This window comes from Chlorocebus sabaeus, chromosome 13, assembly GCF_047675955.1.
Source record: "Chlorocebus sabaeus isolate Y175 chromosome 13, mChlSab1.0.hap1, whole genome shotgun sequence".
Lineage (NCBI taxonomy): Eukaryota > Metazoa > Chordata > Mammalia > Primates > Cercopithecidae > Chlorocebus > Chlorocebus sabaeus.
Genome location: NC_132916.1, coordinates 12,192,080 through 12,214,870, shown reverse-complemented (window position 1 = coordinate 12,214,870; position 22,791 = coordinate 12,192,080). Strand labels below are relative to the sequence as shown.

General features: G+C 45.5%; 1 protein-coding gene across 2 annotated transcripts in view; it reads left to right on the top strand.

Moving 5' to 3' along the window:
* The window catches only part of TULP4 (TUB like protein 4), a 277,080-nt gene that overhangs the window by 239,567 nt on the left and 14,722 nt on the right, over positions 1–22,791 (top strand). For both annotated transcript variants that reach the window (XM_073022299.1, XM_038001150.2), the window contains exons 8-12: positions 5,558–5,782; positions 6,879–7,113; positions 15,776–15,920; positions 19,273–19,417; positions 20,444–20,537. In XM_073022299.1, the coding sequence (XP_072878400.1) occupies positions 5,558–5,782; positions 6,879–7,113; positions 15,776–15,920; positions 19,273–19,417; positions 20,444–20,537 (844 nt within the window). The remainder of the gene's footprint in view (positions 1–5,557; positions 5,783–6,878; positions 7,114–15,775; positions 15,921–19,272; positions 19,418–20,443; positions 20,538–22,791) is intronic.

Below are 22,791 nucleotides of genomic sequence, written 5' to 3'. Positions count from 1 at the left end.
GCACATGTTTGTACAATCATAAAACATTTCATCCTACTAGGTGCATTTCCTTCAAGACAGATCCCCCATCCTTCTTAAGGAGAGCTACAGAAAACAAAGGGTGGAGAGGGAGGCTGAAGAACCTCTGACTGTCCCAGGAATCTGCCTCCTCGGTGGCTGGGTAGCCAGTCCTCAGCCCAAGACCTCCCTCAGTCATCCAGAAACCTTGCGCTTGCCCTGCCTGGTTTTCCCTGTCCAGGACCAGTGGAGTTGGTTTTTGTTCCTTTTACAGTTTCAGAAGACTCTATCCAACTCACTGCTATATACAAAAATAGTAATATAGTGAGGAAGCTTTCAATTCCAATTAAATAGATTCCTCCTCTCAGCCAGGCTTCTGCTCAAACCACCTCCAGGGCAGCCTCCCTGCTTCCTCTCTTCAAAAAGACCCCCTTGCCCCTGCTCTGGCCCTCTTTCAACACTGTTTTTACTTCATGGAATTTCACTACCTCACATTCTCAGGCAGTTCCTGTCACAGATACTAAGATACAGGTCGAGTACTCCTTATCTGAAATGCTTAGGACCAGAATTGGTTTGGATTTCAGATTTTTTTAAAATTTCAGAATATTTGCATTGTATCAGGTGAGCATCCCAAATATGAACATTTGAAATAGTCCAATGAGTATTTCCTTTGAGCATCTTGTTGGCACTCCAAAAGTCAGATTTTGGAGCATTTTGGATTTTATATTTTCAGATTATGGATACTTAACCTGTATGTATCTCTCTCCCTGCGACGCCAGGATTAAACTCCACAAGGGCAGAGAATGTATTTGATTCATTGTCAGTCCCCTTTTAACTAGCATGTATCTGTCCATTTGTATACATTTAGCAAATATTTAATGACTAACAGCTCAGTAGATTAAAAAAATGATTGGCTGGACACATGGCATGTCTTGTGTAGTAGCAAGAGGAGAGGTGGCCAAGTAAGGAATTGGCACCAGGCCTCGATTGCCACACTCCATGGTGGGAGGTGAGGCAGAGCCCGCCCGCCCCTTTTCCTTTCCAGGACTCAGCCTCAGCATTGAGGGGGAGAAGCTAGAGGAGAAGACTGCCCCTCCAGGGGCCACTCGCCTCCAGCACTGTGGCCTAGAGTGCATCCTCTCCAGCTGAGCAAGTGTTCTCCCTATTCCACCAGACTCACGCTCCCTGAAATACAACTCCGTTTCTTGCACTTTTGCCTTGGATTTAGACGTGCAAAATATGTGAACCTTCCTATGCAAATTAAGATTTGAATGTCATCTGCTTCACAGTTCTAGCCATCAGTTCTAAAAATAGTCATTTTATGGGATTTGAGAAAGAGATTAAGACCACAAACTTACAACTGAGTTTTTCCCTAGCAGACAGCAGCTGTTCAAACAAAACATAAATCTGGGAGCTTTGAAGAGCTATGCTGTTGTGCTGCAGCTCAGCCCAGTAGGTGGAAGTTCCTAGGGAGGAGATATACTCAGCATGGGTGAGGTCTGTGGGCCTGCAGACAGTGTGTTCATGTTCTGCCATCACCCGTGAACCTAGAGGACAGAGTGATGGAAATCGATGATTGTGAGGCAGTGAAATTAGGACTAGCATTAGTGAACGCCCCGCCCCGTGTCTGTGGCCATGTGCAGTTAGCGCCATTTGACTCTTGTTCTTGTGAAAACTACAGAACATTTGTAGCAAGGGCTTTATAGGCTGAAATACCAGTAAACAGCCAGGGAAAAAGTTAACACCAGCAGAAATGTGACTTTTAAAAAGTAAGATGACCTGTTAGGGACTTTCTGTGAACTTACAGGGGTCCTGAGAAGTCATACCCTGCTACCTGACCTCTGACCAAACAGTAATCACAGGCATTCATTTCCCCAGGTCAGTGAGGACTCAGAGTCTTCAGACAAGAGGGGCAGTTCGCGTTATCTGTCACTCCTTCCCCATTTTTCTAGCACAGCTTTAAAAATTATTATGGCAAAGATACCAGCATCTATTTTGCTGCTTTATCATCTTACATGGTATACTACACAAACTAAATTAAATTAAATCAGTGCATCTCCGCCCCGCCCTCCTCCAGAGTAAGTTTTCACTGACTTGGGCAAGTAAATGAGTGCTGCACCCTAATTAATTTAATAGAAATTCCTGTGCTGGTATTCTTGTCCCATTCTTAGAAGAGGGAATTTCCTGGTAACATTGCCCCAGATAATAATGATTCCTTTGAGACCCTGCAGGCATCACTTCTCCAGGCTAAATAATTTCAGTCCTTTTTCTCCCAGGTTCTAGCGTTCCATCCTTTAATCTTGCGAGTCTTCGCACTCCTACTTGGCTGAGAATTCTAAGTCATCCGAGCTAATGTGCTACCTGGTTTGGAGTCACTCTGTCCTCCCTCACCTTCCAGATGTGCCAGCGACTGTGGTCCCTGTTATCTAACAATGCTACCTGGCTAATTACCTGTGGGCTCTTTTCTGCTGTGATGAACCCAGCAGATCATTTATTTGCTGTGTAAACAGCCTGTTTCTCTTCTTGTCTATTTGCCTTTTCTATAGACAATGTTTGGTTTATTTCTGAGTAAAGTAGCCTTGACCAAATGGACTAAGGGGCCATTTGGGGCTCATTATTTTGTATGTGATTGACAGATAGTTAAATTTTTCAGTGGGGTATTACACATTCTTTAGGCTGTGGTATCAATATGCTGGCACTTCAGAGAGCCAGCACCATGTAGTAAGATAAGGACCAGCGGTGGAGTTGGGGAGGGATGAGAATCACAGCTCTTCCACCATTTATTGCTGTGATGTACCTAGCCTCCCTTAGCCTCTCTTACCTCATATGTTAGATGAGAATAATGTTATTCATGTGGGAGAGTAGAGCGGATGCAGTGAATTCAGGTTTGTAAGCATTTGATGTGCTTACTGTTGGAATGTAGTTCTACAGACAAGGTTGTTTTTGTCATGATGGGTGGTAATTATATATATAAAGGTAACAGAGCTGATTTTCATCTAGTTGAAGGTCTGTGTGAGTGATTTAAGTTCTTGGTACAAAGATATAAGAGACACATACTTATGATAATTTTATATAAAATATGTCATCAGCTGTTATACAGAGATAGTTACTATGAAAAGCAGAACTAGGAGGGAGGAGGGCAGAGGATAAATCCAGAGTGTCTGCCTTTCAGATAGCTGGACTAAAGAGGAATGGGAAATTAGAGGGAAGAAGTGTCTGATGTTTCTGCAGCCAATCAGGTTATGCTCATTGAAAACTGTTTTTCCAAACAACCTCATTAAAAAGTGGGCAGAGGACATGAACAAATCATTTTCAAAAGAAGACATACATGCAGCCAACAAGCATATGAAAAATGCTCAACATCACAAACCATTAGAGAAATGCAAATCAAAACCACAATGAGATACTATCTCACACTAGTCAGAGTGGCCATTATTGAAAAATCAAAGAATAATAGATGTTGGCACAGTTGCAAAGAAAAGGAAACACTTCTACACTGCTAGTGGGAGTGTAAATTAGTTCGGCCATTGTAGAAAACAGTGTGGCAGTTCCTCAAAGAATTGAGAACTACCATTCGACCCAGCAATCCCATTACTGGGTATATACCCAAAGGAATATTTGTTCTGTCATAAAGACCTGTACATGCATATGTTCACTGCAGCACTATTCACAATAGCAAAGACATGGAATCAACCTAAATGCCCATCAGCAGTAGACTGGATAAAGAAAATGTGATACATAAACACCATGGAATACTATGCAGCCATAAAAAAGAACAAGATCTTGTCCTTTACAGGAACATGGATAGAGCTGGAAGCCACTATCCTTAGCAAACTAACACAGGAACAAAAAAACCAAATACCATATATTCTCACTTCTAAGTGGGAGCTAAATAACAACACATGGATACTGGAAGGGGAACAACTTGAGGGTGGAGAGCAGGAGGAGGGAGAAGATCAGAAAAAATACCTATCGGGTACTATGCTTATTATCCAGGTGACGAAATTACCTGTACACCAGATCCCTGTGACACACAGTTTACCTACATAACCTGCTTGTGTACCCCAGAACCTAAAAGTTAAAAACAAAAATAAAACCTTTTTTTTGTGACTTGAGCTCTAAGTTACGAATATTGTCTTAGGGGGCTCAAGGGTAAAGGGACAGCAGCGTATCTTTAAGATTAAGCATGATTTTGGTACTAATAGAGCCTCTGTCCTAACCTGTACTTTTGGGGGTTGATGATACCAGAGAAACTTTTCTGTACATTTTTTGTGTGTTGGTTTGCCCTGTCTTCAGCAGTGATTATGTATTTTTGTGAAGTTAATAGGCCCCTTGTGTGGAGCCTACCCCCCGTGTGGAATCATCTCATAAGTAGAAACATCCTGAAGTGTCCCGGAAGCCCCTTGGCCAACAAACACGGCCCTCCCCTGGGGGCTGTGGCCATCACCCCACCCTGCGGCTGCTTGGCCTCCTGTGGTAGAAAGGGAAGATGAATGATCATCAGCGCTCCATCTGTCTGGATCGGAATGAACAAATCTCTTGCTGCTTCTCCGTCACAACCCTTCACCTTTCTTTTTCCCTTGGCTAGATGGCACCCTGAGCTTTGGATTTTTTTTTTTATTATTATTATAAGAATTTTCTAACTTGCATATTTGCATTTTGGCCTAAGATAATGATGGCCATTACCCTAGCAAAGCTCCCGCAGGAACCGTGTTCTCCTCAGTCACCTTTCCAGAGAGCTTTCTTTCCCTACACTGTCAGTGCCAAGGAAGGCTGAAAATGCAGTGACTGTGGGTTATAACCTGTGATGGCCCCAGAAGGGCTGTGACTTCATCACCTCCTGTAATCCTCACAGGGTCCCCACTGGACTCATGAGAAAAGGGGGAGGCTTCTAGGGGTTATGGAGTAGCCCCCAGGTACACAGCTAGTAAGCCCAAGTCCATTGTTGATTTGACTCTGGACAGAAGGGAAGGGCCTTCTGGTCTACCTCATCACTACCTCCCCAAGCCATGGGACCCACCCCTGGGTAATTTGGGAATCCAGATAACCAGCCCTTCAGTAAGGAATATGAGTTACTGCCCCACAAGGTGATTGCCCTACTAGTAGAAATCTTACTACCCAGAGCTCAGTTGGGTTTCGTGACCCCAAATTAAATGAAATATAATACAGTTAAATGAACTTTATAGAATTATTACAGTGCTTTAATGCTCTGGCCTGGGGACCTAATTGCTTTTATTTTATTTTGTTTTATTTTTGAGATGAGAATCTCGCTATATTGCCCAGGCTGGTCTTTCAGCCTGGCCTCATGTGATCTTCCCACCTTGGCCTTCTAAAATGCTGAGATGACAGCCTCATGCCACCACACCCAGCCCTCTAGCCAATTTTCAATAAATATACTGAATTTTCATAATATAGTGTCTAACATTCTCTACTGTGCTTTTAAAACCAGTATTCTCAAAACAGCTTATTTTATTTTGCTCGAGACAAGTATGCATTATCCCTTTTTGCTTCCCACAAGAGCAAAAGCTTAAGCATTTGTCTTCCCTTTACTTCCTGCCAGCGCCCCATCATCTCTATCTGCTGGGGTCACCGGGACTCGAGGCTGTTGATGGCATCAGGACCAGCCCTGTACGTGGTGCGTGTGGAGCACCGGGTGTCCAGCCTGCAGCTGCTGTGCCAGCAGGCCATCGCCAGCACCTTGCGTGAGGACAAGGACGTCAGCAAGCTGACCCTGCCCCCCCGCCTCTGCTCCTACCTCTCCACTGCCTTCATCCCCACCATCAAGGTAAAGCCCTCTACCCCTCCCTCTTCCTCCTCCCTCACCTGTGCGGGCTCCCCACAGAGCCAGGGCAGAGACAGGTGAGGGTACCAGAGTGAGCACATGGGGCCATGTGCAGCTGTCCAGGATCCTGTCATGTGCTGCCAGGTCTGCAGTCTGTCCAAGCATCATGGTCCATGTCCGTGAGAGATTTGCCCTGTGTGGTGGCTATTATCTTTCTCATGGCAAAGCTGGTATTCCTAGCTTGACTTCTGTGTCCCTCTGATGATCGAAGGAGTGACCATTATTCAGCATTTCCTATATACTAAGCATTACACCAGTTAATTTTTAGAAATCTGTCTTGTTCAGTCCTGACTTCCTGACAGATGCTGCCGTTATTCTCATTTAAGGAAGCAGGAAACAAGTTAGGAGAAGTTAAGTAACTTGCTCCCTAGCTAGTTAGGGGAACAGTCAGGATCACACCCACCCCGGTTCTAGGGCCAGCTCTCGGCACTGTGCTGAGGAGAGCCACGCCAGCCAGCACTCGGCATCAGCCACCTTTCATACCAGTGGGAACTCTAGAAGGTAGCATGTAGAATGCATCTGCCAGTTGCTGTTTAAGTGTGGGTCCCCCTAACCTTGGGTTTTCCCAAGTGGTTCTCTTTTGTACTGTCTCTCTCTTCTTCTAAGTAGCAGACCCATTTGTTGGTTACTTTTTTCCTGAAACATCAAAGTTTTAGAATCTGTTGGTTTTTGTTTTTGTTTTTGTTTTTCCAAGTTGCCTTACACTATTGATTCTACATGAGCAGATCTCAACGCTGGTGTATTATATAGCATTGGAAAATACAGGTGCCCAAGCCTGCCCCTATGGATCCTGATTTCATTGTCTGATATGGGATCCTGGTTTAGATGTGTTTTAAAAGCTCCCAGGAGATTCTCACATGCTCCTACCATTGCAAATCACTGTTCTACACCACATAGTTAGCCTCTCCCCAGGCTCCCAGCCTGTGCTCTTTCTGGAACAGTGGTGTTTTTAGTTGACCTGCCCCCATGCTCACTCTCTTTCCCTCTCTCTCTGCCTCTCTGGAGTCCCAGTTCTTCCTTTTCTTCCTGTGTCCTGCAGCCCCCAATTCCAGATCCGAACAACATGAGAGACTTTGTCAGCTACCCATCCGCCGGCAACGAGCGGCTACACTGCACCATGAAGCGCACAGAGGACGACCCAGAGGTGGGCGGCCCGTGCTACACGCTCTACCTGGAGTACCTGGGCGGGCTTGTGCCCATCCTCAAAGGGCGGCGCGTCAGCAAGCTGCGGCCGGAGTTTGTCATCATGGACCCGCGGACGGATAGCAAACCAGGTGGGTCCCTTGCCCGAGGGACTGGGACTTTGTTCTGCTGTGGTCATGGGTTGTTACGCCTTACACCCCATACAAAGAGAATGCGTGCTAATGAAACGTGAGCCTGTGGTGGCTGGTGTGGAACTTCGTTGAAGAATTCCACTGAAATGAACTGTTCTCTAAATGTACTTTTTGACAGGTTTTAAATCATATTTCGTGGGCAGTGGATAGCTGGGCTGTGGATAGAGGAACCATTGGCTGTCAGGCAAGGGGAAGCTGGCACAGGCCTCCTGGGAGCGAGGGTTTCCTCTTCACAGTTACTGAGTGTTCATCCAGTGTCTTCATGTAATATTCAGACAACTTGAAAATAATAACAAGATACAGTCCCTGCCCTCGCAGAGTGGATGATAAAATTAAAATCAAACCTCCAGCCTCCTGCCCCTCCCTAGTCTACTGTTAACTGCTTTTTACCTGATTACTAATGACAATTTTTTGCTCATCCATAAAGATGTTGGTATGAAACACCCTTTTCTTCTAAAAACCTTTCCCTGTGGTGATTTTCTTTGCTCAGTTAATGTATTCAACATGCTCCCTGCACACCTCTCTGGGATCCTCGATTGTAAGCTTCAGAGGGAAGGGACTGCGTTCTTTTTTTGTGCCACTTGGTGCTAGGCTAGTGTCCGTGCACCCATCAGTCACTGCCGTCTCAGTCTGCCACCTCCTGTGAAACGTTGCCCATCACCTATGGCAGAATGAGCAGCACACTTAGTCGTTGTGCTCCAGACTCTGCCCTACTGAATCCTGTGGGCCCTGGGGGGAGAGAACTGAGTCGTCTTTGTGCCCCCAGTGAATTTGGATTTGTTTTCATTAGTTCATGCTTCCGCTCGCCACTTCCTCGCTCCAGTTTACTCTCCTGCCCATTAGTCTGGTCCCTGCCTCTCATTACGGCCTGGAGCTAGCATGACATGTGGCCTGACCAGTCACCCCAAGTCACAGTGTGGTGGGCTTGTTCACTCTCAGCCTGTACTCAGTGCTGTACACAGTTGCCCCACCTCTGCCTGCCAGCCTTCATTTGTTCAGCATCAGCAGTGCCACTCTACTACCCCTGCAAAACAGCAATACTGCTTGTCAATATTAGATATGAGTCCGTTTTTTCTGTCTTTTGACTCATGTGACAGGCTAGTACCAGGAACAAAGAAAGCGACCAGCAGAATTGGGGCTGGTAGGGAAGCAGACTGAAAGGAGGGAGAGGACAGATTCAGGAGGAAGGAAGGCACAGTGGGAAAAACAGGAGAGAGAGAAGCGCATGTTCACGTGGGACGGAAACATGGTTTCAGGGAAAAGGAGAAGGGCCACCAATGGTTAGAGATGACTGGGGTGGGGGCCGTGGGACAGGCCCTGAGCCCAGGTTTGCAGCAGGTGTTCTCGCTGATGTCAGCACCTCTGAGGTTACTCCCCTGGGTGCAATTTTATAAAATCTGTATTGAGATTAAATGTTGACAGTAACTTAGGTGAAGAGCTTATTTCCTCATGTGTGCATAAATTCCTCACTGAAGAAGAGGACAGGAGGCTGTGCTGTGGAGTACCCAAGGACTAGGCTTGCTTGAACCTGACCCGACTACCCCAAATGCCTGCTCTTCCTTCCTGTTCATGTTTATCAGCTTGTATCAAACACAGACCCACTCATTTGCGCACAATCCTTTGAGGGAATAAGATGTTGTATTTTTATAATTAAAAGAGTTAAAAGCTATAAAACAAAGCACATTGACAGATATTTAGTCAGTGCCTACCTTGTGTGGGATACTTGAGTCTCCTGCTATTATTAAGTAATACCAGGTCATCTCTGCTTTTAAGGAGTTTCTAAACCCTTTTAGGTGATAAGACAATGTAAGCACTTGAAAAGTTTAAAAAGTCAAGATTTAAATACCTGATGACAAAAATAGAGGATATGTCACAAGGCACAATATGACTAATTGCTACTTGAATGGCATATACAAACTATTTCAGAGGAGGAAAAGAATCCCTGACATTGAGAAAACAGGAATTTCTTTTTTCTTTTTATTGGGGGATGGAGGGACAGGGTCTTGCTCTGATGCCCAGGCTGCAGCGCAGTAGTGCCATCACAGCTCGCTGCAGCCTTGACCCTCCCAGGTTCAAGCGATCCTCCCACCTCAGCCTCCTGGGCAGCTGGGGCTACAGGTGTGCACCACACTTGCTAATTTTTGTATTTTTTGTAGAGACAGGGTTTTACCATGTTGCCCAGGCCGATAAACTCCTGGGTTCGAGCAGTCCTCCGCCTTGGCTTCCCAAAGTGCTAGGACCTATTACAGGCATGAACCACCGTGCCTGTCCAGGAATTTCTTATCGTTAAAAACTGATTAACTCATTGAGGCTGCCATATCATCATTTCTCAAAATGTGTTCCATGCACCACCACCTCCATGCAAATCACCTGGGATACTTATTTAAATACACGTTCCTAGGCTTACCCTTAGATTACGATTCATTAGGGCTGTGGTGGGGCCTACAAACATGCGACTTAATGGGTTTCCCAGGTGATTTTTATGCACTAAAGTTTGTGATCCACTGTCAGGTGACTTGGCAGATATGTCCCTCAAAATTACCAGTGTGTATTTTTATACCAGATACCATGAGTCCCAGTAATTTTTTTTTTTTTTTTTCAGACAAGGTCTCACAGTGTCTCCCAGGCTGGAGTGCAGTGGTACAATCATGGCTCATTGCAGCCTTGAACTCCTAGGCTCAAGCAGCCCTCCCACTTCAGCCTCTAGGTAGCTAGGATCGCAGGTATGCACCACCACACCTGGCTAATTTTTTTTATTTTTGTGGAGATGGGGGCTCCATGTGTTGCCCAGGCTGGTCTCAGCCTCCTGGATTCAAGATTCTCCAGCGCTCGCCTCCCGTAGTGCCGGGATCATAGGTGTGAGCCACCATGCCCGGCTGCTTCCCTCCACCACCCCCACCAGTTTTCTTTAAAAAGAGATGGGGTCTTACTCTGTCACCCAGACTGGAGTGCAGTGGTATGATCGTAGTGCACTGTAAACCTCTGGATTCAAGTGATCCTCACACCTCAACCTCCTGAGACTATAATAGGCACACACCATCACACTTGTCTAATTCTGTTTTTTGTAGAGATAAGGTCTCACTGTGTTTCCCAGGCTGGTCTCAAACTTCTGATCTCAAGAAGTGAAGTCCTGCCTTGGCTCACCACAGTGCTGAGATTTACAGACATGCTATTGCACCTGGCACACATTTTCTAAAGGAATCTTTAGCCAGAGCTTGCTATGGACTGACTTGTGTTGCCCTAAAATTCATATATTGAAGTCCAGATCCCCAATGTGAGGGTAGGATGACATTTAGGGGAGATTAAGATTAAAGGAATTCATATGCGTGGGTCCTAATCTGATTTAGTTACTGGCCTTAAAGAAGAGAAGGAGAAAGAGACCTCTCACCACGCACGTGCACCAAGGAGAGGACATAGGACACAGTGAGAAGGCGGCTGTCTGCAGGCCGGGGCAAAGCCTTCACCAGGAAACAGGCGTTGTCACCCTAACCTTGGGGCTGCTCAGCCTCCATAATTGACTGGACCCGTTATTTAGTGTGTGTGCATGCGCGCTCGTGTGTACACACACGCATAATACTGGTTTTGTTTTTCTGGAGAACCCCGACTAATACAGATTTTGGTTCTAAGAAATGGGTATTGCTGTAACAAATCTCTAAACATGTAGAAGAAGCTTTGGAACTGGGTAATGGATAGAGGCTGGAAGAGTTTTGAGGTGGATGCTAGAAATACGGAAGTTAAGAGCAATTCCGGTGAAGTCTCAGTTGGAAATGAGGAACATACTGAAAATTGGAGGAAAGGTGATCCTTGTTATAAAGCAGCAAAGGATTTGAGTAAACTGTTCCAGTGTTTCGTGGAAGGTAGAACTTGCAAGTGATTAAATTGGATATGTAACTGAAGAGATTTCTAAGCAAAGTGTTGAAAGAGCAGTTTGGTTCCTCCTGATGGCTTATAGTAAAATGCAAAAGGAGAGAGATGAATGGAAGAAGGAATTGTTAAGATAAAATATGAAGATTTAGATTTAGAAAATATTTAGGCTATTCATATTGCAAAAAAAAAAAGGTATTAAATACATTTTGAAGAAAATACCAAAGTTATGGCTGGACTGTCATTTAATAAAGCGCTTACGAAATTATATGAGCAGAGACACTGCCAGTTTGAACTGTAGTGGATGGAAACAGGATGAAACGAAGGAGGAAGGCTGTTGGACTTCTTAGCTTTGACCAGCTGGAATGATGGAGGTGTTTGGCCACTAACATGCATTATTCTTCAAGAAGAGGGAAAAATAACTCTGAAAGTGATTCAGAGATCATTAGGTCCACCTCTTCAGTTTCAGCAGGCCAGATGGCCTTTGCACAGAGCCTTGCGGGCAGAGCCATGGGGGCAGGATCCCTACCAGAGCAATGAGGGTGATGCTGACACCCCAGTAGACCTGGAGGACAGGATATCAAACCAAAGAGGACTCCACTCAAGCCTCAAAATTCAATGGAATTTTCTTTGCAAGATTTTGGATTTGCTTGGAACCTGTCACCACTTTTATACTTCCAGTGTCTCCTTTTTGGAATGGGAATGTCTATCCTATGCCTATCCCACCATTGTATTTTGGAAGCATGTAACTTCTGTGGTTTCACAGGTTCACAGCTGGAGAGCAGGTTTGCTTCAGGATGAATTGTACCTCAGGTCTCACCCATACTGGATTTAGGTGACAATTTAAATGAGACTCTGGACTTTTAGAGTTGATACTGAAATAAGTTAAGACTTTGGGGGCTTTGGGAATAGAATGAATATATTTTGCATGGGAGAAGAACATGAATCTGAGAGTGGCCAGGAGTAGAATCCCATGGACTGAATTGTGCCCCCACATCACCCCCAAAATTCATATTGGGAAGTCCTAACTCCAAATGTGACTGTATTTGGAGATAGGACTTACAGGGGGGAGATGAAATTAAATGAGATCTTAAGGGTGAGGTCCTAATCTGATAGGGCGATTGGCCTTATAAGAAGACAAGATTAATGCCTGTGATCCAGCGCTTTGGGAGGCCAAATCGCAAGGTCAGGAGATGGAGACCATCCTGGCTAACACGGTGAAACACCGTCTCTACTAAAAATACAAAAGATTAGCCAGATGTGGTGGCGGGTGCCTGTAGTCCCAGCTACTTGGGAGGCAGAGACAGGAGAATGGCGTGAACCCGGGAGGTGGAGCTTGCTGTGAGCCGAGATCGCGCCACTGCACTCCAGCCTGGGTGACAGAGTGAAACTCCGTCTCAAAAAAAAAAAAAACCAAGGAAAGAGAGCTCTTTCTTCAAGCACATACACTGAGGAGAGGCCACCTGCAAGCCAGGAAGAGAGCCTTCCCCAGAATCCAACCATGCCGGCACCCTAGCCTGGGTCTTTCAGCCTCCAGAGTGTAAGGAGACAATTTCCATTATTGGAGCCACCCAAGTCTGTGGTATTTTGTTATGGTGGCCTGAGCAGATTTAGAGTGTATATTTAAAAAGCCATTAAAACCATTTTTCAAGATTTTATTTTAAAAATATATGTAATTGGCCGGGCGCGGTGGCTCACGCCTATAATCCCAGCACTTTGGGAGGCCGAGGCGGGTGGATTACGAGGTCAGGAGATCGAGACCAGCCTGGCTAACACGGTGAAAACCCGTCTCTACTAAAAATACAAAAAATTAGCCGGGCGAGGTGGCAGGCACCTGTAGTCCCAGCTGCTCAGGAGGCTGAGGCAGGTGAATGGCATGAACCGGGGGGGCGGAGCTTGCAGTGAGCGGAGATCGTGCCACTGCACTCCAGCCTGGGTGACACAGTGAGACTCCATCTCAAAAACAAAACAAAACAAAAATATATATATATAAAAAATTCAGGAAGCCAGGCACAGTGGCTCACACCTATAATCCCAGCACTTTGGGAGGCCAAGGCAGGAGGATTGCCTGAGCTCAGTAGTTCAAGACCAGCCTGGGCAACACGGTGAAACCCTGTCTCTACTAAAATACAAAAAAATGGCCAGGTGCGGTGGCATATGCCTGTAATCCCAACACTTTGGGAGGCCAAGGTAGGCGAATCACCTGAGGTCAGGAGTTCAAGACCAGCCTGGCCAACATGGTAAAACCTTGTCTCTACTAAAAATGCAAAAATTAGCCAGGTGTGGTGGCAGGTACCTATAGTCCCAGCTACTTGGGAGGCTGAGGCAGGAGAATCACTTGAACCCGGGAGGTGGAGGCTGCAGTGAGCTGAGATTGCACCACTGCACTCCAGCCTGGGTGACAGAGCAAGACTCCGTCTCAATAAATTAATTAATTAATTAATGACTCCGTCTCAATCAAATAAATAACAAAAAATTAGCCAGCTGTGGTGGTAGTCCCAGCTACTCAGGAGGCTGAGGCAAGAGAATCGCTTGAACCCAGGAGGCGGAGGTTGTGGTGAGCCGAGATAATGTCACTGCATTGCACTCCAGCCTAGGCGACAGCGAGACTCCGTCTCCCCAAAAAACCCAAAAAGCCTTCAACCCAGAAGAAATTAGCGGATTCTTGAAAACTGACAGAATTGAGATGTAAAGCCCCAGACATTGTAGTTAAGCCTTAGGTTTTCAAAGACCAATCCCAGCTTACATTTTTCTACAACTTAGATGTTTTTACAGAACACCCATGATAAACTGATGACACAATCTCTAGTAGTATGAAGTACACCCAGCCACCACCTTAGCCTTCGCAAATGTGGAGCTTATGTCATGCACTGAATTTTTAGTTGTGCTGATGATAGACGTCAGAGTGGCAATGCCTGCACGTGTGGAATTACGACACTGAACAAGCAGGGCTCAGGGCATATTTTCAGAAAGCCATTTTCTTTGTCTCTTGCCACCCCTTAAATCATCATTTATTCTTTCAGAAAGTATTTATGAAGTCTCAGGTAGTCTCTGCGGTTAAAGCAGGAGGCAGGACAGATGACTTTCCTTCCCTCATGGAGTTTGCAGTAGTTGGGGAGACAGACAATAAAGCAGTAGTCATGGCCGGATGCAGTTGCTCAGCTCTTCTAATCCCAGCACTTTGGAAGGCTGAGGCAGGAGGATCACTTGAGTTCAGGAGTTTAAGACAAGCCTGGGCGATGTAGCGAGACCCCATCTCTATAAAAAAGAAAATAGTAGTTATGAGTGAAGGGATAGAGGAAGTGATCTGGGACATGGTATTTGAGGGATCCTAGCATTGATGAGTGAGTCAGGAGCTGAGTGGGTAGTGTCTTACTGGGTTTCCTCATGTCGAGTCACACACACAGGCATGTTCTGTAGGCTTGCGTGCATGCTTGAGTCATGACAGAGATTCCTTTGATCCAGTGATTCATAAATTAAATCATAAAACACTGCTCAGGGTTCATGCATTAAGCCTTTTTATTTGCTTAAACACAAACACCACTGTGGCTTCACTACGGCTTTTGCTGGGTCCGGGCGGGGCACCTCCTGATTCAGTGAGTGCTTTAAGAAGGGGGTAATGTGGGCAACACAGCCTGGGGCCAGCCTCCTTTCCAAGGAGCTTGCCAAACTTTTCTGCCCCAGAGGGGCCCCTGTTCATAGATGCTACCTCCAAATGCTCAGAAACTTCTAGATTGGTTTGGATTAAGAAACTCATCCTTTAAAATATAAACAGCCCTTTTGGATGGTAAAATCACTCATTGTGAATTATTTCATTATGATTGAATGATTCAGCTTTTTTATTACCTGGCAAGGCACTTGGAGCCTTGAGGCAATGAGATTTTCATCAGCAAAATAAAGTAATCTGGAAGAATGGGGTCCTCACAATGAAGACAGACCTGGGGTGGTGGAGGGGATGGGGGGGATTTGGGTGGTGAGGGGATGTGATAGCACAGTGGGGATGGGCAGCCAAGGAGAGGAATTCCAACGAGGAGGAAGTTTGCCCCACAGTTTTGCCATCACCCCACTCTGCACATCATCTCACCATCTGCCTGAAGGCCCCATGTGGAGTACCCACAGAAGAACCCAGAGCCATCCTGAGAGTTCCCACCACCAGGTCTCCTAGCCTTTGCTCCACGCAGGCAAGCAGCTCTACCAGGCGGGAGAGCCAGGCCCCCACCGCGAGACCAGTGGCAATTCCAGGGGACTTTCTGGCATTCCAGACCTAAGTGGAGCAGACCTGACTCTGTCAGGACTCTAATTCAAGCAGGCCTGGCATCAGCAAGGACCTTCTCAGGTCAGAAGCAGGTTCTCAGTGAATCAATGAGTCCGCAAGCCCCTCACTCAGCCCAGGTTCTGTGGCTGCCTAAAAGTCCACATGAACCCAGGTGGGCACCTGTGTGTTGTGAAACACAACAGCACAGCCATTTTGGTTTCAGCTTTTGGCAAACTGTGTGTATTTTGTACATGCCTAGAAACATTAAAATACCATGCCCATTTTGACAACAGTAGGAGTAATTGCCTACTTCTGCTTAGAAAATCTAAAAGAGAAAAACAATGCTAAGCTTCTTTCTGTTTCAACCTCTAGGTCTAAAATGATGGCCTGTGGAGTCCATCTGTCTTTTAGTTTATAGTAATGATCATTGGTGGGCTAATTGATATAACTTCCCTTGAAATGTGCTGGTTGGTGTTTTACCAGATGAAGTCTATGCGAACAGCTTGATTTCTACTGTGATTGACAGCTGCAACTGCTCAGACTCCAGTGACATTGAACTGAGTGATGACTGGGCTGCCAAGAAATCTCCCAAAATCTCCAGAGCTAGCAAATCACCCAAACTCCCAAGGTAATCTCAGTCTTCGGGGTGATCGTCCTTTCTTGTGCCTCTGAATATGTGTGTTTGTGGCTACAACAGAATCCCACTGAAACTGACCAGAAGAGTCAAAGAGCCACCTCCCTGCCTTTTCTTCCAGAAGATTCCAGCTGGAATAATTACAACTTCTATTTGTTTTGTTTTGTTTTTCCTTTGGGATAGACGAAGACACCCAGTAGAAGTTTGCTACACCCTCAGAACTTCTCTAGGTGTTAGCAATGATGGTGGGTGGCAGAGGGGTGGCCATAGTTCCCGGGCTTATATGTTTTTTCTTATAGTTTGAGAAAAGGAATAAAAAGGTTCTCCAGTGGATGTAACATGTTGAAGAGAATGCCAGATAAGATGCCTGTAATGCCAGAGCTGGGCACAGTGGCTCACGCCTGTAATCCCAACACTTTGGGAGGTCGAGGCGGGTGGATCACGAGGTCAAGAGATGGAGAACATCCTGGTCAACGTGGGGAAACCCCGTCTCTACTAAAAATACAAAAATTAGCCAAGCATGGTGCGGGCGCCTGTAGTCCCACCTACTCGGGAGGCTGAGACGGAAGAATCACTTGAACCCGGGAAGCGGATGTTGCAGAGCCAAGATTGTGTCACTGCACTTCAGCCCGGCAATAGAGCGAGACTCCATCTCAAAAGATTAGATAGATAGATAGATAGATAGATAGATAGATAGATAGATAGATATAGATAGATAGAAGATATAAATAGATAGATAAGATAGATTAGATAGATATAAGATAGATAAATAGATATAAGATAGATAAGATAGATATAACATAGATAAATAGATTAGATATAGATTATATAGATGTGAGATAGATAGATAGATAGATAGATAGATAGATAGATAGATAGATAGATGCCTGTAATGCTGTAATTGGGAAACATCAACACATCACATCCACTGGAGAACCTTTTTCTTCACTAAGATTTCTAGTTTTAATTCTGTGATTTTTTTTTTCTGATGCCATGAAAAGCTAAGGTATAAGTTACATACAGATACACATCTGTCCAAATCGTAAACACCTAGCCCGTTGTACAAGGGCTATCCCAGTGTCTTCCCCCAAGTTCAAGATAAAGGACATGTCATTATCCCAGAAGGTCCACCTGTGCTCCCTCCATTTGATACCCACTCCCTAGAAGTAATCACTGCTCTGACTTCCATAATCAGCTTTGCTTGTTCTTGAACTTCATATAAATTGAGTCAAACAATATATTCTCTTTGTATCTGGCTTTTTTTTTTTTTTTTTTTTTTTTTTTTTTTTTGAGAAGGAGTCTCGCTCTGTCGCCCAGGCTGGCGTGCAGTGGCATGATCTCGGCTCACTGCAACCTCTGCCTCCTTGGTTCGAATGATTCTCCTGCCTCAGCCTCCCGAGCAGCTGGGACTACAGGCTTGTGCCACCACAACCGGCTAATTTTTTGTATTTTTAGTAGAGACGAAGTTTCACCATGTTAGCCAGGATGGTCTCAATCTCCTGACCTCATGATCCACCCGCCTCGGCCTCCCAAAGTGCTGGGATTACAGGTTTGAGCCACTGCGCCCGGCCCAAGCTCCTATGTACCCTCCCCTCCCTTTAGAGCAATCACTACAGGAGCATCTGAATATCTCATTCTTTTTTTTTTGAGATGGAGTCTTGCTCTGTCGCCCAGGTAGAGTACAGTGGCGTGATCTCGGCTCACTGCAACCTCCATCTCCTGGGTTCAAGTGACTCTCCTGCTTCAGCCTCCCGAGTAGCTGAGACTACAGGCACGTGCCACCACACCCAGCTAATTTTTGTATTTTTTAGTAGACATGGAGTTTCACCATATTGGCTAGGATGGTCTCAAACTCCTGACCTTGTGATCCACCTGCTTCGGCCTCCCTAAGTGCTGGGATTACAGGTGTGAGCCACCACACCCAACCAAGAGTTCGTTCTTTCTTCTAGATTTGAATCCTTTGTCAGATATCTGTATGGCCATATAGTCCAGCACGTGGCATTCTTCTTTTGTGGTTAGTGCTTTCTGTGTCCTGTTCAGGATGTCTTTGGTTACCTAAGGTCATGGAGCCCTTCTTCAGTTCTCTTCTATCAGCTTTCTAGTTTTAGCTTTCATGCTTATGGATTAATTTTTGTGTTTGGTATGAATTAGAGGTAAATGCTCATTTTTTAAATATGCAGATATCCAGTTACTCTAGCAGTCTGATTGATATCTTTTTTCATCTTTGTTCCAGAGCTTGTTAAAATTGCATGTAACATTATGACCTTTCCTATATTTCCAAAGTGCTTTTTTCCCATTATGTAAGCAGAGAGGACATTTAATGCGTGCAACTAAATCCTTCGCCTTTAAACGTCCTCTTCAGGTTGCCATCTTGCTGTGGCTGGGCCTCCTCCTGCTGTCCTTTCCCCATTTGGACCCTTCACACAGCAGCCAGGCTAATTGTCCCAGATCATAGCTTTAGGGAGCTCAATCTGCCATCCCCCCATTCCTCAGGAGCCCAGAGTTTCTCATCAAGCTCAAAACCAGTATATATGAGACAATGCACTTTTTCACAGACTGTTTTAAACCTTACCATACTCGTTTTAATCACACTGTCTTTGGGGTAGACTGTCATTAAACACATATGTCTCCATGTTATAAATAAAGGGACTGAGGAGCAGAGAGACAACAATGGGATCAGAAGGCAGCCAAAAAACTTTACTCATTTGATTTAAATATTGCAGACGGTGAAATGCTAGGTAAATTTGTTGAAATTCACACTGTTGCAGAAGAAATTAGAAAGATCACTGGCCTTAGGGTAAGAAATGACTTGTCCCACCTGCCGTTTTCCCAGGACGGATTGTGCAGGCCTCTGGCAGAAGGCGGGTTCCACGCTTGCTCCAAGGCAGCGGAGAATGAAAGACAGTTAATTATTTGAGTTCCTTACAAATGGATCGCTGGATCTCATTTCAGTATATACTCAGTATATTTTGGGATGGGATCTTGCTCTGTCGCCCAGGCTCAAGTGGAGTTGTGTAATTGTAGCTCATTGCAACCTTGAATTCCTGGGCTCAAGCGATCCTCTTGCCTCAGCCTCCCAAGCAGCTGGGACTGCAGGTGTGTGCCACCACACCCAGTTTCTCAATATATTTTAAAATGTATATTATTCAATGTAAAGTTGTCATTCTTTTCTCATATTCATAAAGCAAAAGCAAGGGGCGAGCTTTGTTAAATTCAGGCACTGGCTGCAGGGTGAGAACCCAACACCCCGGCTGGCTGCCCAGAAAAAGAAAGGAGTGCCAGAGTCAGGGCCATGCTCACTATTCCCACCTCGGGTGCCTGACCCCTCCTGGCCTTGCCTCCCCAGGATCAGCATCGAGGCCCGCAAGTCCCCCAAGCTACCCCGGGCTGCTCAGGAGCTCTCCCGGTCCCCGCGGTTGCCCCTGCGCAAGCCCTCTGTGGGCTCGCCCAGCCTGACTCGGAGAGAGTTTCCTTTTGAAGACATCACTCAGGTAGGAGCCCGCAGCTGCCCTGCCTCGCTCCCCTCCTCCTGGGGGCTATGCCCGGAGGGCCCCTGCCTGCCCTGCTCACTGCCACCATGGGCCCCTGAGCTCTGCTCCACATCCTACATGCCACCTGCTACCTCAGGAGTCGCCCTCAGGTGGAGCTCTGGCTTCATCTGTGCCCCTCAGCGAGTTCTGATCTTGCAGTCACTGTGGGAGAGAACCTCCCACTTCCTATCACAGCTCCCACCATCCAGCCCTGCCTGCCTTTCTCTCCTGGCTCCTCAGTGCCCCCTCACCCTCCAGGTGCTGTAGCCACACCTGATTCTCACCTGCCCCGGGCTTTGCCTGCCTAGATTGTCACCACATCACCTCCTCATCCTTGTTTCTGCCCCATGCTTCCAGATGGAACTTCACCACCACCTCTGCTGTGAAGGCCTCCTGCCCTGGCTTAGCTGGGAGGGGCCAACACACCTGGTGTAGAACTACCTTATGACATTGCTCAGTGACTTCTTTATACACAGATCGTTACAAGCTTTATCTCCTCCATCAGGTTATAAGCTCCTTAAGGGGCTGTATTTTGTCCATCTTTATTTTTGCCGTTGCGTACATACCTTGGGCATAATAATTTCTTAAATTTTAAAAAATTTAATTGAATGAGAAAACAGATGATGGGTAGTTTCAGGACATCCTGGTATCAATGCAACCGATGTTTTCAGGAGAAATATCCAGGATAAAAATGGATTCAGAGTTAGATCCCTTTCTAGGCTTCTTTAAATCACACACCTGTGGACATACTGGGACACACCCCCACCTTTCCCCCAGCTCGATGCTCGCCCACTCACTGCTGCCTGCCTGACTGCCCTTGTTAGCTTCTGATCTTGGAAATGGTAGATGAGGTAGAGAATGGGTGTTTCTTGCAGTGTACACTCGTGGTTTGTTAAGTAATAACTATTAACATTCTTACTAAGTGATCAATTGAAAATATGGAAATAGATTGTGATTCTTCTTTTTTCTTTTCTTCCCCCACCACAGCACAACTATCTTGCTCAGGTCACGTCTAATATCTGGGGAACCAAATTTAAGATTGTGGGCTTGGCTGCTTTCCTACCAACCAACCTCGGTGCAGGTAAAAATCATGTCCTGTTCTCTCATTGTCCCAGTTGGAACAAACTAAAACGTCCAGTTTCTACCTTTAGTGGTTTAAAATAGAAGATGAGCTTTTAAGACAGCAAAAGATTAGCATGTATTTTACCTCTAACCCTTCACTTCGCCACAACGATTTCACAAAAATCAGAATTCTCACATGGGCTTTTTGCCAGTGGCATTTTTTAATCTTTTAACTTTTGTTTTGAAACAGTGTCTTGCCCAGGCTGGCGTGTAGTGACATGATCACAGCTCACTACAGCCAAGACCTGGGCTCAAGCGATCCTCCTGCCTCAGCCCCCAAAGTAGCTGGGACTACAGGTTCGCGTCACCATGCCCGGCTAATTTTTGTATTTTTTTGTAGAGACAGCGTTTCACCATGTTGTCCATGCTAGTCTCAAACTCCTGAGCTCAAACAATTTGCCCACCTCAACCTTCCAAAGTGCTGGGATTACAGGCATGAGCTACCACACCGGGTCACCAGTGGCATTTTAATTTTTTGCTCTAAGCCCTGACTTATAAAAACAATAGAAATATAAAAATGATAGGAATAGCCAAAATTTGTGTCACAGCTCTCATAGATTTCTAGAAACTTTGACTTCTAGGCCTTTTGCTGTGGGCGGATTTTTGGTAAACTCCTGAAGAAAGTAGAGAAGAAAGCATTGGAGACTATAAGAAGTTAGCTAAGGCCGGGCGCAGTGGCTCACGCCTGTAATCCCAGCACTTTGGGAGGACAAGGCAGGCAGATCACCTGAGTTTGGGACTTCGAGACCAGCCTGACCAACATGGAGAAACCCTGTCTCTTCTAAAACTACAAAATTAGCCGAGCATGGTGGTGCATGCCTATAATCCTAGCTACTTGGGAGGCTGAGGCGGGAGAATCGCTTGAACCCGTGGGACAGAGGTTGTTGTGAGCTGAGATCATGCCACTGCACTCCAGCCTGGGCAACACGAGCGAAACTATGTCTCTAAATAAACAAATAAATAAAAAACAGGTTAGCTGACTATTGGTACAATTCTTAGTGGTAAATTTTTGTAAATTTCATTTCTCAGTACCAGATAAATAGCCTGTCCATGGCAAGTTTGAAACGTAGAGGAAAACTGAGCCAACGAAGTAAAAGCCGGGCCAGAACACGAACATGTATTCTGATCTGCCCTTCTGCCCAAATGAGTTGCAGTACCGTGTCATATTTACCCCAGAGACAGTAATGACATGAAAATGGCAGAAGGTCCATTCCAGAGCAGCTTCCTTCTGTTGAGGAGGTCCCTATGTGAGTTGAGGAGCTGTGTTGCTCCCCGCGTCTTCCCTGGTTGCTGAATCATTGCATGCTGTACACCTCTGTCTGCAAGTCCAGCTCAGCCAGGGGGGCTATGGCCTTGCATTTTGAGCATGCTACGCATAACCTACTAAAAATGGTTTTTGAAAAATTCTAAATTTGTGTATGAGTTATATGAAGCAACTCATACACAGATCCTTTAAAATAGATTATTATTACAGATCAGATGTTAGAAAGACCTATTGCTATGAGGCATCTCAGAGATTTTTTAAATAGCACTGCATTTGAGTTTTTCATTTTGAAGTATCTGAGCTCAAAGAAAAAGAGGAATAAAATGTAAACATAAAACCGACTTAGGGAATCACAATGGACCATCCCTGTACATAGTGCAAGTAAATCTCGTAATATTTTCAACAAGCCGGAAACTCTCTGATGACCACAAATGCCTGTTGTTCAGTTACTTGTTTGTGTCCTATTGATAGATAAGGTTGATTTTTAATAACCACTGTTTGACTATTGTGATTATTCCCACATTAGTAAGCTGAGAACTTAGCCATCTGCCTATGGTAAATATTGAAAAAGGGAATGGAAGTGAGAATTTACTTAATGGGTCTTTTCATTCTCAGATGTTGAATAGGTCCACAAATAAGCCAGTAAAGATCGTACAATGAGAGAGCATGTGAGAGCCTTTGAGACAAACGATGGCCTTTTTTTGGGGGGTGCGGGAAGATAGGGCCTGGCTATGTTACCTATGCTCGAGTGCAGTGGCGCCACCCCAGCTCGCTGCAGCCTCAAGCTCCTGTGCTCAAGTGATTCTCCCACCTCTGCCTGCACTATCTAGGACTGTAGACAAGGCACATGCCACCATGCCCAGCTAATTTTTTAAAATTTTTGGTAGAGATAGGACTTCACTGTTTTGTCCAGGCTGATCTTAAACTCTTGGCTTCAAGCCATCCCCCC